Source organism: Uranotaenia lowii, chromosome 2 (assembly GCF_029784155.1).
Source record: "Uranotaenia lowii strain MFRU-FL chromosome 2, ASM2978415v1, whole genome shotgun sequence".
In the NCBI taxonomy this organism is placed as follows: domain Eukaryota; kingdom Metazoa; phylum Arthropoda; class Insecta; order Diptera; family Culicidae; genus Uranotaenia; species Uranotaenia lowii.
In genome coordinates, this window is record NC_073692.1 from 392,507,973 (window position 1) to 392,523,281 (window position 15,309).

General features: G+C 33.1%; 2 protein-coding genes across 2 annotated transcripts; both read right to left on the bottom strand.

The window, feature by feature from the left end:
* Positions 1-7,083: 7,083 nt before the first annotated feature.
* LOC129749027 (protein PFC0760c-like) lies at positions 7,084-9,193 on the bottom strand. The gene is made up of 2 exons (XM_055743855.1): positions 7,335-9,193; positions 7,084-7,266 (listed from the first exon to the last, which is right to left on the bottom strand). Exons 1-2 carry the CDS (start codon positions 9,061-9,063, stop codon positions 7,178-7,180), a joined length of 1,818 nt encoding a protein of 605 aa, XP_055599830.1. The 5' UTR covers positions 9,064-9,193; the 3' UTR covers positions 7,084-7,177.
* A 4,808-nt stretch (positions 9,194-14,001) lies between these two features.
* Positions 14,002-14,581, bottom strand: LOC129744211 (peritrophin-1-like). Its single transcript, XM_055736619.1, has one exon. The coding sequence runs from the start codon at positions 14,568-14,570 to the stop codon at positions 14,088-14,090; it is 483 nt and encodes a 160-aa protein (XP_055592594.1). The 5' UTR covers positions 14,571-14,581; the 3' UTR covers positions 14,002-14,087.
* Positions 14,582-15,309: the final 728 nt, after the last annotated feature.

Below are 15,309 nucleotides of genomic sequence, written 5' to 3' on the forward strand. Positions count from 1 at the left end.
AATATTTTTCAGATCAGATCTCATCTACATATATCACCGTATTGGTATAAATCAATTTCTGTGGGTTTGTTTGTTTGTCCTCCATAGGCTCAGCCGTCTTAAGAGCTAGAGAGCTGAAATTTTGCATGAATGCTCATAAGGACCAGGAATGATGAAAATTGTTTCAGATTTTTGGATGACCCCTTGTGAGGGGGGTCGTCCATACAAGACAAATACTGTTTTCGCGATATTGACGTTCGGATTGTGATGAAAATTTGCACCTGAGGGTTGAGAGATGGGCAATTGATTTCAGGTTTCAAATTTTGGGTCAGGGGTCGGCTAAAGGGGTCGTCCATATCAACCGTTTGAAGTTTTTGCGATATAGACGTTATTCTACATTTAATTGAGATGAAAATTTCCACATAGGATTTAGAATGACGAGAAATCAATTCCAGGTATTAAATGCGGGGTCGTCCAGCCAAAGGGGTCGTCCAGCCAAAGGGGTCATCCATATGCACTTTTAGCTGTTTTTGTTATATTAGTGGCCGTTCATATATTACGTAGCGCAATTTTGGAGCATTTTCAAACCACCCTCCCCCCTACGTCCCTTAACGTTATTATACATCGGAATAAGATAAAAAACGGAACACGAAAGTTTGAGGGACAGGAAATCGACTTCAGGTATCAGATTCAGAATAAGGGGCCGGCAAAAAGTGGTCGTCCATATAAACTTTTCAATATTTTTGTGATATTCACGTTATTATACATCGGATTGAAATGAAAATTTGCACAGGGCTTGTGATATAGCTCAGTTGGCAAGTCTGTTGTCTCCTGAGCCGATGTCCGCGAGTTCGAGCCCAAGAGTAAAACATCGAACACAGTTGTACCGGATAAGTTTTTCAACAACGATCCGCCAACTGTAACGTTGATAAAGTCGCGAATGCCATAAAGATGGTAAAACGACTATAATCGAAACAAAAAAAAAAAATTGCACAGAAGTTATTAAGGACGAACAAATGATTCCAATAATCTAAATCTGGATCAGGGGTCGGCCAAAGCAGTCGTCCATAATAAATATTCACTGTGTTTGTGATATTGACATTATCATACATGGACATTGGGATGAAAGTTTTCAGACGGGCGTTTCCAGGAACGGGCAATCAATTTCAGGTGTCACTTTAATTTCCGCAATAACTGTTCATTTTGTTTTTGCAATAACTTTTAAATTTGTTTTTGAAATAATTACGTTAGTTTGTATCGCATCGAAACAAAAATTCATAGACGGTCAATTGATTCCGGATTTCAAATTAGTAGCAGACAACAGAAAAAGTGATCGTCCAACATTTCAAGATTCATGGAGTCGGCCAAAGAGGTCGTCCATATTACCTTATCACTGTTTTTGCGATATTGACGTTATTATTCATTAGATTTAGATGAAAATTGTCACATGAAGAGCTTAAGGGAGAGCATGGGCGTTTAAACAGCAATGGACACACGTAATCACTAATTTTGGTATCGATCTACTCAGAGAACTTTCGCGCTTCTAACCAGGAGAATTTTCTTTCCTTTGTTGATAAAAACCAAAATGTAACGTACAACCATAGAATTTAAAAAAAAACTGTATTGAACGACAAGAATTACACTCGATATAAGTTCGCGATTATTGGCTGATGATTTGAACTGGACCAACTCCCTAAGAGCTAATATCAGTCTCGAAAATATCCTTACGCTTCTATCACTTTATCCTATCATTCTTTTACCATTAGATGTTAATATCTACTGAGGGATGTTTTAATTATAACTCGATAAAACGTTGTTAATGGGGGTGGTTTTCTCCCTTTTTAATAAGAATACTCTTATTGAGCAGGTTTTTTTTATTCAGTGTGAGGAATATTCGACTTTCGTCTAATTCCATCATATTTTATCACATTGTTATGATTGCTTGCGAAACGAAGTTTGTACGGGATCAGCCAGTTATATTATTAGAAATCGAATACGACTCTTCACTAAGCTCAAGCATTTAAAATCTGCTCATTTAAGCCATTTTATGTAGAAATACAGGTCAGCGAATTTCTAAAATCTCAAGTTCTTTGTTGTTCGCGATTCTTATTGTGATAAAAGTATCACTAAAAAAATAAAATTGAGTAAGTTTCCATTGGTTCCAATGTTTCTATAGATTAGATAATTTATCAGACCAGTTTTATGAATATGAGCTTATAATGAAGTAAAAAACAATGGTTATCAAGAAGAAACCAATGATTTTAATTAAATTTTATCTAATATTTCCATTCACGATTAATGACAACGGAAACCAAAACATTTTAAAATTAAAATGAATCTTTGAATCCGCAAAAACTTAGCTGATGTAATGGAATTCCATTATTTTTACCGGGATGGCAACGATCTTCGTTCAAAAAACAGCGTCTTTTTTTAATACATTTGTTTTTTTTGGCTCAATTTTCAGACATCAACAAAAATTCTATGATTTTTTTCATAAATAGATAATTAACATGTAGGCGATTCCAACATTGTATAATTTTTGAAAATCTGTTGAATAGTTTTAAAGATACCGTAATCCGGGGTAATATTGATCACTTTTTTAAAATATTTTTCGATTATTTTTCCTGTCTAGGGGAATGTGGCATATTTCATATTTTTAAAACCAGTACTGGAATCCTTTGAACGTAAAACATGGTTGCAGAAATTTTTTGGACTACTTTAAGTATGATTTAAAAATCGATTTCGTCGCTCTTTAGGAATAGTTTAAGCAAGTTTCAAAATACAAATTAAATTTTACTTTCACACATTCCCCTAGGCCCTCCCACAATTTCCATTTTCATTTTTTCTTCAAAATTAATCATTTGACAGGATTCCTATTCATTTGTCCAATAAGAACTTATTTTTGCAAAATGTCCTTACTTTTTAAATATCATTAATTTATTATTAAATGACCAAAAAAATAGCACTATAACTATACGTTTCATTAAAATAAAAGTCGTTTTTTTCACATTCAACTACCCGTTTGCTTCTAAATACTTTTTGGTATCATCACAAGAGCTGTTTGTTGGCGAGCCTTGGAAAAAATGGATATTTTAAGATTTCACATTACATTTTTACTTACAGAAAACAATTTCAAATACATACCAAATTTTGTCTACTTGATACTCAAATAAAATGACAAAAATGACAAAAATGACAAAAATGACAAAAATGACAAAAATGACAAAAATGACAAAAATGACAAAAATGACAAAAATGACAAAAATGACAAAAATGACAAAAATGACAAAAATGACAAAAATGACAAAAATGACAAAAATGACAAAAATGACAAAAATGACAAAAATGACAAAAATGACAAAAATGACAAAAATGACAAAAATGACAAAAATGACAAAAATGACAAAAATGACAAAAATTACAAAAATGACATTTTTTTTTAATGATTTGAGATTAAAAATGAGCATAAATCCGGGCAAAATCCGAGCTTTTCCAATAAAATCCGGGAAACCGGACCGGATCGGAATTTGTCCATATTTTATATTAAATAACCGGGCAAACCCAGATAAAACCGGGCAATCTGGAAACCTTACGCATGAGGGTTAAGAAAAAGCAAGCCAGGCATTCTAATCTACATTAAAAAAATTAGATTTATAATCAAATTTGAATGATTGAGTAAGGTTATTCATGAGTTATCTTTATTCAGAACCTTCTCCAAAACCTCGAAAATTAATCCAAGGTTTAAAAATTCTGCTACAGTTTTTCAAATTTATTAAACTCTTTGACAGAAAACCATTCTGTATCCAGCTTAAGATTTTTGATTTTCAGTTCGAATCTTCTCAAGAAATAAGGAATGAAAAACTGTTTTGCAATCTGGTTCAAATTTGATTTGGCATTTCATTCAATATTTAATCCATAATTTTCGAAACGCAAATGCATTTTCAAGATTTAGAAAACAGATTTCCGAATATAAAAAAAAAACATTTTGAACTTTTTGTTCTGTTTTGTTTTGTTGACTTTTTGTTCACCGCTCATATATAAAATTCCTCAACTGAATTGTTATAAAGAATGCAAACTTATCAACAGGGACGGGATTATATCAAAGTAATGAACCATGAGCAACTAGTAACCCCTTTTTTTATTCACATGTTGTTCTAAATGAAACTTTAACTCGAAGTGCACCTCAATGCACTCTATGTAACTTATCAAATCCCGTTTCGAGCACTTCTGTGCCCTTTATATGACTTAAGTCCCGTACAACGTACGTATAAGTATATTTTGCAACTTTTAAGTTCAATAATAAGTACACATAAGTACATATAGTTCACTTACGGGAATTGGACAAAACAAGTCACATATTGATCCCTTTTGCAACCTTCAAGTTCATTAATGAATACATAAAGTTCACTAAAGAAAATTAGGTAGTTGATTCTCTTTGTCAGTCAATATGTAATTTCCAATGCCTGTATTCAAGTAAATATGTGACTTTTGGTTGCCTCGGATGCAATGAATGATTGTTTCGGTAAAGAAAGATTTTCCCATTATGTCATTGATCATTGAAATCTCTTATGACATGATGGTTAAAATACGCCATGAGAAAGATCACCAGTGCAATTTTCGCAACTTTGTTGGCCAAGCTAATTTTCAATATGCTGTACAATGACAAGCGCTAACTAACAAAAGTATAAAAAATGAAAACAGAGATAAGCGGTTTTAGACGCCTTTTTTTAATATTCCATTTGGTTCGCGAATTTCATCCAATGCTGACTTTTCTCATAAGTGAAATTTATTAACGTGAATGTGAATGGTATTGACATTCACATTATCGGAATATTTCTGTCGTGACATGATCCATGACTGGTCTTAATTTCTTGGTTAGAGTAGTCCAGAATAAATTTCGCCGTCCACATGAATTAATTAAAATTTTCAAGCCTGCTTCTCAATGCTTCAAACTAGCAATCCAGAATTCAAAACTCAGAATATGATTGATCATTCGGAATTCATTTTTTTAATAAGAATTTACAAGTTGGATTAAAAACCAGAAATTAAAAAAAAATTTCAGACTCCAACCCAAAACATAAGAATTTAATTTAAAGATTTATGATGGAGGACCCTGGAACCAAATTCACTTCTCGGCACGTGTTTAAATTTCTGACCAAGAATTTAGATTCAGAAATCGTTTTTTTAATGTACATTTTAATAAATTGTATTAAAAACCAGAAACAGATTTAAAAATCAAATTTTGAGTTCAGGGTCAAAATTAAGATACAGAATAATTATTTAAAAAAAATCAGGTTAAGCTCAGAAATGAGTATTGTTTTAAAAATATCGAGATGACTATTTCGTGAAGGAATTCAAATAGCAAATCGTAGTCTTATAGTCCTGATTGTATGGTAATTATATTTAAATATTTCAAATTTTGAATTACCAGTTTGTGATCGAAACTTGGCTTAAAGTTTTTTTGCATGCTTTGTTCAATAAAAAAAACTGATTTCTATTATCAAATAATAAAAAAAAAAGTTTCTTATTTTTTTGTAAATTATTGCAGCACTAATGTAACTACCCCACTAGAATTTTTATTGTTCATTTGTGACACTTTACCAACGCTTTGGCATTCGTGTACTAGAATTTTTATGAAATTGCCTTTATTGTGAATATTATTTTATTGCAAGATTTTTGCGATTATACACAAAAAGAAACCAGTGCAAAGTTGAATAAAGGTGTTAGATAATCTGAGAAAAAGCAAATTGAAAAAAAAAGTTAAAAAAACAGCTACCCTTGAACATTCCTTTAAAATTCTGAATTTCTTATTTTGAGAATCTGTAGATGCAAAAATGTGTCGAATAAAGTTAACTTTCCAATCCTGTTTTCAAAATTTATCTGGTGTGACTTAGGCAATATTGACGGTTCATTGATTGTAATGTACGGATTTACACAACTTTTTTTTTTATAATTTTTTGGTCCTTAATATAAAAAAAATTCTCATGTGTACTATATATTTTTTATTACTTCGTAGCTGATCAATAGATTTTTTACAGATGCATATTTATTTCGGATTTTTTTTTTCTTAGATTTTGAATAACGGAAAATGGGAAAGATTAAGTTTAATATAGTTTGAAAAACATGTTAGAACTACATTACGATGTTTTTTAAACTATAAGTGAAATACATTTTTTTTGAAAAATAAGAGAGATATGGTGATCTTAAGCGAGTAGTGTTTAATTGATACTAAAGTTCTGATTAAGGAGTTTTTTCTGGGCTTAAGGGTGCGTCCATAAAAAATTAATGATGAAAAATTTAAGATTTCATGAATAAATTGATGGTCCCTAAGAATTGTATTTATTTGGAAGCACCTGAACTAAGATACAAGTAGCCAAAGTTCCAATACTGTCATATAGACACTCAAGAGTAGATTTGGGTTTAATTTTTCAGAAATAGATAAATACATAATTATTAAATTTTGTGAAAATTGTAGAATTTTTTTTTAAACCGTGGATCTCTGAAAAAAAAACATCGGAAAAAGTTCTGATTCCTGGATTGAAGGATAACTAATTGATCCAGAATCATCTTTTAGTTTTCATGAACATTTGTTAGCTTATCAGTTATTTTAGACCGGTTTTCCCCAAAACTGATCAATTTTAAAATTTCCACAAGCGATAACATCAATACTTGAGATGAAAGACCGTATCTGACAAATATTTTGAATTCAGGACAGTAAAATCTTCTTAAGTCAATTATGAAAATCTCCTTGACTTTTTAGAGCAATTACCAAAGAAAAAAGTAGTCCGAATCAATGAATTTTCATGAATTTCTCGATGTTGTCGCGATGACCCGATTAAATTGAAATTATATATCATACGGGCCTTGATTGACGTTCAACAGATCTTTTACCCAATTTTTTATTCAATGCCAACTGACAAAGTCTTAGATAAGAAGTATTGTAATGGCACACGAAACAGTGATTATTCTGGTTCAAATACTTATCTTTCAAATAAATTATACCATTTGCTTATGTTTTCATAAATATGTTTATTCGAAGAAATTTTTTTTCTATTGTAGATTTATTGCTTACAAAAGTGAATTTCCAATCAACACGTTCTTATTTCGAAGGATCATTAAGTTTGAAACTTTCACGATACAGTGGATCTGCGATTGTAGTGTACCAAATATTGGTAAGATACGTCCAATTTAAAATATTTTAATTATTTCGAGCCAACGCAAGTTTTTTGAAGGTTTTCTTCAAAATATTTTCAATAATATCCTGAACCAATTTTTCATCTTCTGGTTCTGAAAAATAAAAATAAAAAAAAAACACTATTAATCTCCAGTTTCCTGGCTTTGAAATTTTTGTTTACCTTCATCGTCAGCATCTTTATCATCCTCATCATCATCAACATTGTTGTGATCGTGATCGTTGTCATCATCATCATTATCAATATTCTCACCATCATCATCGTTGCCTTCATTTTCATTTTCATCATCATCATCATTTTCATCGTCATTTTTAACATCATCATCAGCAGCAGCAGCATCTCCATTACAATCATCATCATCCTTTTTCAACTTCGTCTCATCATCTTCATCATCATCTGCATCATCATTTTCTTCTTCTTCATCATCTTGATTATCATTTTGGTTTTCATCTTCGGCAGCCTCTTCATCATTGTGTTCATCGCAATCATCATTTTTCTCACCCTCTTCGTCTTCGCTCACATCATCGACTTCATCATTATTTTCCTCGTCATCGTTTGATTCAGTTGTGTGCCGCACTTGCTTGTTCTCATCGTCATCATCGTCTTCATCTTCATTAGTTGTATCATCTTCTTCAGGTGTTCCTTCGTCATCATCTTTGTGCTCATCGTCACTTTCGTCGGTATCATTCTCATCGCTATCATCATCTTCGTCTGTTGCAGAATCTTCCTCGTCGTCGTCATCTTCGTCATCATTGGCTTCCTCATCATCATCATCGTCATCATCTTTAGGAACCTTCTTTCCGAGATTCTCCTCATCCTCTTCTTGCTCAGGGTGTTCGTTTACAATTTCATTGCTGTCATCATCAGTATTTTCTTCATCATCTTTGTCATCATCACAGTTATGCCCATGTTCATGGTCATGGTCGTGATTATGTTCATGGTCGTGATCATGATCATGATCATGATCATGATCGTGATCGTGATCGTGATCATGATCATGATCATGATCGTGATCGTTGTTCTCATCATCGACATTACTCTCCTCATCATCATCATCGTCATCGTCAACTTTAAGCAACTTCCTTCCACGACTTTCGCCTTCTTCCACATTCTCGGGGCTTTCGTTTACTACTCCATTGTTGTCTTCATCATGCTGTTCCTCTTTATCATCGTTTCCATGACAACCATGTCCATGGTTATGATCGTGATTATGTTCATGGTCATGGCCATGATCGTGTCCGTGACCATGATCATGTTCGTGATCGTGTTCATGATCATGTTCGTGATCGTGTTCGTGTTCGTGATCGTGATCGTGTTCGTGATCGTGCTCGTGATCATGGTCGTGTTCGTGATCATGATCTTGATCATGGCTATCCTCGTCGTCATCTTCGTTTTCTGCGTCATCATTTTCATCTTCATTGGTTTGGTCTTCATCATCATCATCATCATCCTCATCGTCTTCATCAGCGAGTATCACTTTTCTCTTCTGTTCGTCAATTTCAGGAGCCTCTTCTTGTTCAACATCAGCATCATCATCTTCTTCTACTTCCTCAACTTCATCCTCAGTTTGATCCACCTCGGGTTCATCCTCCTCCTCGGGCACATCGTCATCAGGATCGCTTTCATCCAAGTGGCACTCGACACGTTCTGGCAAGTCACAACCCTGATTGGGATGATCGTAGAACAAACCTTCGGGACAGGCTCCATCTACCAGGCCTCCGTTAAAGCAAACTTTGTACTTGGTACACGAATCAGGATGCGGCACAAATACTCCCTGATGTCCGGGGATCGAACAATCGATTTCCGATAACCGCTGCTGAGTCGGAAAACCGGAAACCACAGCTGCCACGAAGGCCACAACTAAAAGTGATCCCATCCCTAACAACCGCATCTTTGCAAATCGATTGAATCACACTCAAAACTCAACTACCCACTCGTATGCAAATGGACCCCCTTTTATTGTGTCATCTGAGGCTCTCGATCAAATCTTCCCAATCACAGCACGATAATGCTCGTCAGTCAAACCAACAATACCGCAGATACTGGTCTTGATTGACAAGGATATACTTCCTCGGATTCCGGTATCAATTAAGCATAGGTATTGAAGCTTATCAGTTGGCGTCTTTTTGGCGCATGAGTCAATCTGCAACAAAACTAGAGTGATGCGTGGGGCCACTAACAACAATACATTGAGTTGAGATTTCAGAAGTTCGAAATTTAAAAAAGTCTTAATAAAAGAATTGATGTTTTAATAAAATTCACTAAACTAAAGTTTAAAAAATGTGTTAGTAATTTACGTGGATTTGTTTTTGAACATACACCCATTTCAAATTTTCAGATCGGCAAAATTAAACATATTTGTCACGAGATCTCGGTATCAGTTTCAGAAAGCAAAAAAAAAAATGATAATATTTTTGGCTCCGGTTGAGTCTGTAAATCAGCAGTTCATCGGAACCGAGTTGTGCGATAAGATATTGGTAATTGGGAAGATCTATGCAAAGAGGCGATGACAGTTCAATGGGCGATAAATAGGCAGGCGCCAACGGTTTAAGCCCACGCATATCCACGAACGTTGAGGGTGTCACTATCGACTTGGGAGCTACCGGAACTTTTGGAGATATCCAATAGAATTTAGTTAAAACTGAAAAACATTGTTCAAGTTGCATTCAACCTTCAACCAGTTTAGACCGCAAATCGGGTTGTTTTTAAAACATAAAATTTCGTTTTCTCATTACATGTTTGAGAAAGAATTGGGTTTGATGCTTACTGAATCTTGAAAGATGGTGAAAATGGCTCAGTAACGCATTTATGTTAGTAGCTCAAAGCACGATAGGTTATCTAGAATGATTTGTTTTAATCAGAAACCATTGAAAACTGATCGAAAATCTATGAAATCATCGTAAAATTGTACAGTTTATTATTTTTATCCTATGAATTGATGATAGGGTGGAACAAATTGAATATTTTCTGAAAATCTAAAAGAAATCTGAAATCTGAAATCTGAAATCTGAAATCTGAAATCTGAAATCTGAAATCTGAAATCTGAAATCTGAAATCTGAAATCTGAAATCTGAAATCTGAAATCTAAAATCTGAAATCTGAAATCTGAAATCTGAAATCTGAAATCTGAAATCTGAAATCTGAAATCTGAAATCTGAAATCTGAAATCTGAAATCTGAAATCTGAAATCTGAAATCTGAAATCTGAAATCTGAAATCTGAAATCTGAAATCTGAAATCTGAAATCTGAAATCTGAAATCTGAAATCTGAAATCTGAAATCTGAAATCTGAAATCTGAAATCTGAAATCTGAAATCTGAAATCTGAAATCTGAATTCAGAAATCTGAAATCTGAAACCTGAAAAAACTGCAATATTTTATATTACCAATACATATTAGTGGGGTCGTTTTTGGCAACATTCCATTTTGGCAACATTCGATTTTGGCAACATCCGATGTTGGCACATGTGCCAAAATCGAACGGTTTTTAGAAGCGACATTACCTTTAAGTTTTTTCTATAACGGGACCGATATAGTTTAGACAAACACCAACAACATGTTTTTACGTTCAGAAATGGTGATAGAATACAACAAAAAAAAATCAAAAGTTTTTTTTTTTTAATTTAAAGTACTTAAAAATTACAAAAAGATGAAAAATTTAAAAAAATCAAAACAAAAGATTAAAAATTACAAAATCAAATAAAAAATGACAAAGAACAACAAAAACAGCAAAAATGACAAAAAAAAGACAAAGATTATGAACAAAACAAAAATAGTGCAAAATGCATCAAAAACATGAGTAAAAAAACTATAAAAATTCTTATAATGGTCGGAAATTGACTTAACTTAACGTTAATGATTATTAAAATAGTTATTTTCTAAAAATAAAAGAAAAAAGATTCGATGAAATAAGCTTTTTTTCCCTAACTAACACAAATTATCCAGTTTGACAAAATAAATCTTTGCCTTTTTTTTTCTTCAATTTTATAAATTAAATTACTTCAGTCTTGATTGCATTTCATAGGATTTTGATGGCATGACGGCGTTATGTTTTTCAAAAATACATATTTTGTTTATCGTTTCTTGAATTTTTTGTTTTTAATAGAATATTTCTGTACAGATTTTATTATAAAAAAAAGCTGAGTAAGAATAGCAATACATTGAACTCGAATATGTTATGCTTTTTTTTAATCAACCCCTTTCCAACACCTAAAAAAGTTCAGGCCGAATTTTTGCTCAAATTATACCTACTTTTTTCCAATCAAAACAAAATGTGACATAGATATATATTACATTAAACGCATCTCTCAATAGTAAGAAATATTGATGAAATGGCTAAAAAGATTAAAAACGCCGTAGTGTTAGAAGATGGAGGAAGATTATGGAGTGAATTTAATTTTTTTCCTGATTGAGATATTCTTTTTTCAATAATTAATTCATGAAACCAACGAGCTGAATTCTTTGTTCCAAGTTATTTTAAAAGTTTCCGTTTTTTTTTCTCAAAATAACCAGAGTTTGTTATGTTCATGTACATACAAGAAGTACCTACATAGGGTGAATAGGAAAAAATAATTCGGATATGTAGTGCACTATTTTAAAGTAATAACTATTTTTTAAAGTATTACGTTGTATTTTTTATGATAAAGATTAAAATGAGGCAAAGAGGTGAACAAATCAAAGAATTTTCAAAATGTATTATAAAGAAAAACAGTTTGAGAAATTTGCGTCTGTATATTTATAGAATAATTCGTTCAATTCGAGGTATTGTCACTCTTCCTCCATAAAAGCCTTTTGCAAATTCTTTGATTAAACAGGAATCACTTTAGGGAGAAAAAGCTAGTTTGTCTAGGATGAAATGTGGATGGTATGAATTTTCCTTCAATACTTCAGTCAAAAACTATTTATTTAACGTTTATCGAATGCCTCATAGGAATAGGAATTTCCTTTGGAAATGTCTAGGAGCATAGGAGGTGTAGGAAAATCATGATCGCACCATTTACCAAAATGGATCCTGATCTTTACCTTTCTCAAACTAACACAACCCCTTCCATGGATACTTGAATATGGATTCGCAGACGTATAGACGGTTTTCATAGTTGGTGACACTAACGTTTCTTGGTTCTGACTATTTCAAAATTTCTTTTTTGAGTATGCAGGAGCGAGAAGTTGCTAGTTGAACCTAAGAGTATCTTACTAACAATCCTTCCCTTTTCCTCATTGACTACTAGGACGTGGCCGGCGCCGTTATTAATCATATAGATCATATAAAAAAGGGAGAGCATCAGTTTTGTACAATGAGAATGGCTGCTAATCCCAAGTACCATTCTTTTGGACTTTGTGCAGAATTGATGGCCTCGACTAATCACGGAGTATCAACCATTGGCGACGTGGAACTTGTTCTGCTTAGCCACGCCAGCGATCATGGAATTCGAAATGTATAGTTTGAAAACAAATATTGAAAATATAAATATTTATATACCTACAATCCCTTTGAAAACAGATATATAAAAAAATTACAATAGAATGTATGCATGGCTATGAAATAGTTAATGAAGCATTTCGAGTTCAATGATTTAAGGTGGATATGAGTAGTCAACCAAGCTAAGCTAAAATAAAAGAAAAAAGATTCGGAAAAAACCGTTCGATTTTGGCAACACAAAATACTCGGGCATGTTGCCAAAAACGAACGGAGTCTGTATTGGAGTTTTTTTTTTGTTTAGATTACATTTTTTTCCCACATTTTCAATTATAACTTTAATATAAAAAAAAAAATGGGAAAAAATTTGGAAATTATGCTCAAGATCGATAAATCGTGTCAATTTACTTGAAAATTAACAATCCATTTTGTCTAAGTTAGATTAGTTTTAGTAATCCGACCACAGTGGTAAAGAAATTAAACCAATAAAATCCATGAAATCTCTAAATTTTATCTCAAATCAAAATTAAAACTGTTATTTTTGATGAAATTAAAATCTGAAAAAAAAAAGAATTTCTCTAAGATTGCAACTACCTTATTCGAAATCTCAATGTTATTTTGAATTTGGAACCAGTTTTTTCACCGTTTTTCAAAAACAAATCAGGGCTTCTAGGACAGCATAACATTGTGGAAAAATTTCTCGGGTATTCATAGAAAAATGGAATTCCTGTAAGTAAATTTCAATAACCAATCACTGTGAAATTTCGAGGAGACAGTAACTTCTCTTAACTAATGAAACATTTTCACGCTAATATAGCTGTGGTAAAGAGCGCGGTGTAAAAAATTTATCAATTGGCATAAAACTCATTATCAGGCTTGGTCCAAAGGAGAAACAAAAATGACGTTGATTTTTCAACACAAAACATTTAATTTTGCCATACAAACCTTAAAAGTTCAAATTTACTAAGGTAAACGTTATTTAAAAATTCTGCAAAAACAAAGCGTCATTTTCCATCAAATGATGAAAATTTTTTTCACAATCGTGAGTTAAGTTTTAAAACTCAAATTCAAACACATATTTGAGAAAATCAGCATTCTCATAAGTAAGCCCATATAGGTAACCCGCATTCAAGTTATTCTTTGGTATTACTTCAAACATGATGTATTTAGACCCACTCGAATTGAAGATTTATAACAGGAATGGATCGTTTAAGCTTGAAGAAATTTCCCATCCCATTCATTTATGCTTTCTTACAGATCATTAGGCTCAGCATCGCGCAACATAAAGTGAACAGTACTGCGCAGTTCACTTAGCCACTCACCACATCATTAAGCCCCGCCCATTTTTCGTCATTCCTCCATGTCTCGATTCACTGGACTAAATTAAGCTCATCGACGTTCGGGTATCTACATTCAGGCGTTTATTTGAGTGCATTGATTCGTACAGAAAGCTTACATCTAGCGAGGGTGGCTTAACTTAATCGTACCTAACTTAAACTTCTAATCAGCATTATAGAGCTTACACAAATCCTCTTCGGCGTATCCCGGCAAACACAGCTGGAACTTGTGGACGTAAACGTAGCCCTCCAGACAAGATTCGAGCCGGGCTGTTCCCCCAGAGCAGCTGTAATACTTATCGCAATGTCCCGGACAAGCTAACCGTCCCTGGTATCCGTTTTCGCAACTCGGCTCAACGGGTTCTGGTTCCGGTTCCAGGCAACGCTCCTGATTTCCGGGCACACATTCAATCTGGTCCGTGGAGAAAATGTAATCCTCAGGACAAGTCACCACCTCGGCATTCGAATGATCACACTTGATGTACTGGAAGCAGCTTTCCGGATGGGCCAAAATTCCAACGATCACCTTGGAGCACAGTTGGTTGTAAAATTCATCGTAGTTAAATTTTTCGCGTTGTGGAAAACTTGAAACGGCTGCCACCGAAAATAAAATAGTAAGAAGATGCTTCTGGTTCAGCACTAACATGTTTTGATTGATTGACTTTGGTGTTTGGTTTGTTGACCAATTGAACCGGATTGGGGATTTATATACAGCTATGAACGTCTTCGAGTAGGATCTGAAAAGATAATTGTGACGCACCTCTCTGTAGAGATAACGTTCCAAAATTTATAAGAGTCATAAATAACGATAGCTCAGCTGGAATTGTGCGTCATCGTTTACCAATAACAAATCAAGACACTAAAAAAGGGTAGCTTGAAGTCAAAATGGTTTAATACACTATTTACTGAGTCGTTTACTTCATCAAATAAATGATTTCAATGAGATTATCTATTCAGTTATATCAAAAATTAAAAAAAAAATCAACAATATGCTTACATAAAACCAAATTTTACATATTTTCTTTATTTTTTTTTTTTATTTTCAATCTCATTTAAAATTGTAGGATTGATAGATTTGGAAAACTAATACTATCTGATAAATATTGATTCTGAAAAATCTAAGTTTTTATTTTGTACTATTTTTTTTAAAGAAAAATATTTCTAACTTAAGTTTATAACATCAATGTTGAGAATTTTTCGGTCCCATTTCGAGGGAAAGTATTCAAAGCAAAAACAATAAAGGTACAATCTGTTTTGAAATCGTCTCGTGATGAACGTAGAATAAGATGTTATCATATCAAATTGCGTTTGAACTGCTTGTGATCCAGTTAAAAGCTTATCTCAACAAATAACCTGTGAGAAACAGTTTCTTGAACACTCAGAAA

Bases quoted from the DNA above. Each gene is read 5' to 3' on its own strand.
- LOC129749027 (XM_055743855.1), bottom strand. From the start codon at position 9,063: ATGCGGTTGTTAGGGATGGGATCACTTTTAGTTGTGGCCTTCGTGGCA. The intron at 7,267-7,334 runs GTAAACAAAAAT...TTTATTTTTCAG, and splicing joins TAAAGATGCTGACGATGAAG to AACCAGAAGATGAAAAATTG.
- LOC129744211 (XM_055736619.1), bottom strand. From the start codon at position 14,570: ATGTTAGTGCTGAACCAGAAGCATCTTCTTACTATTTTATTTTCGGTG.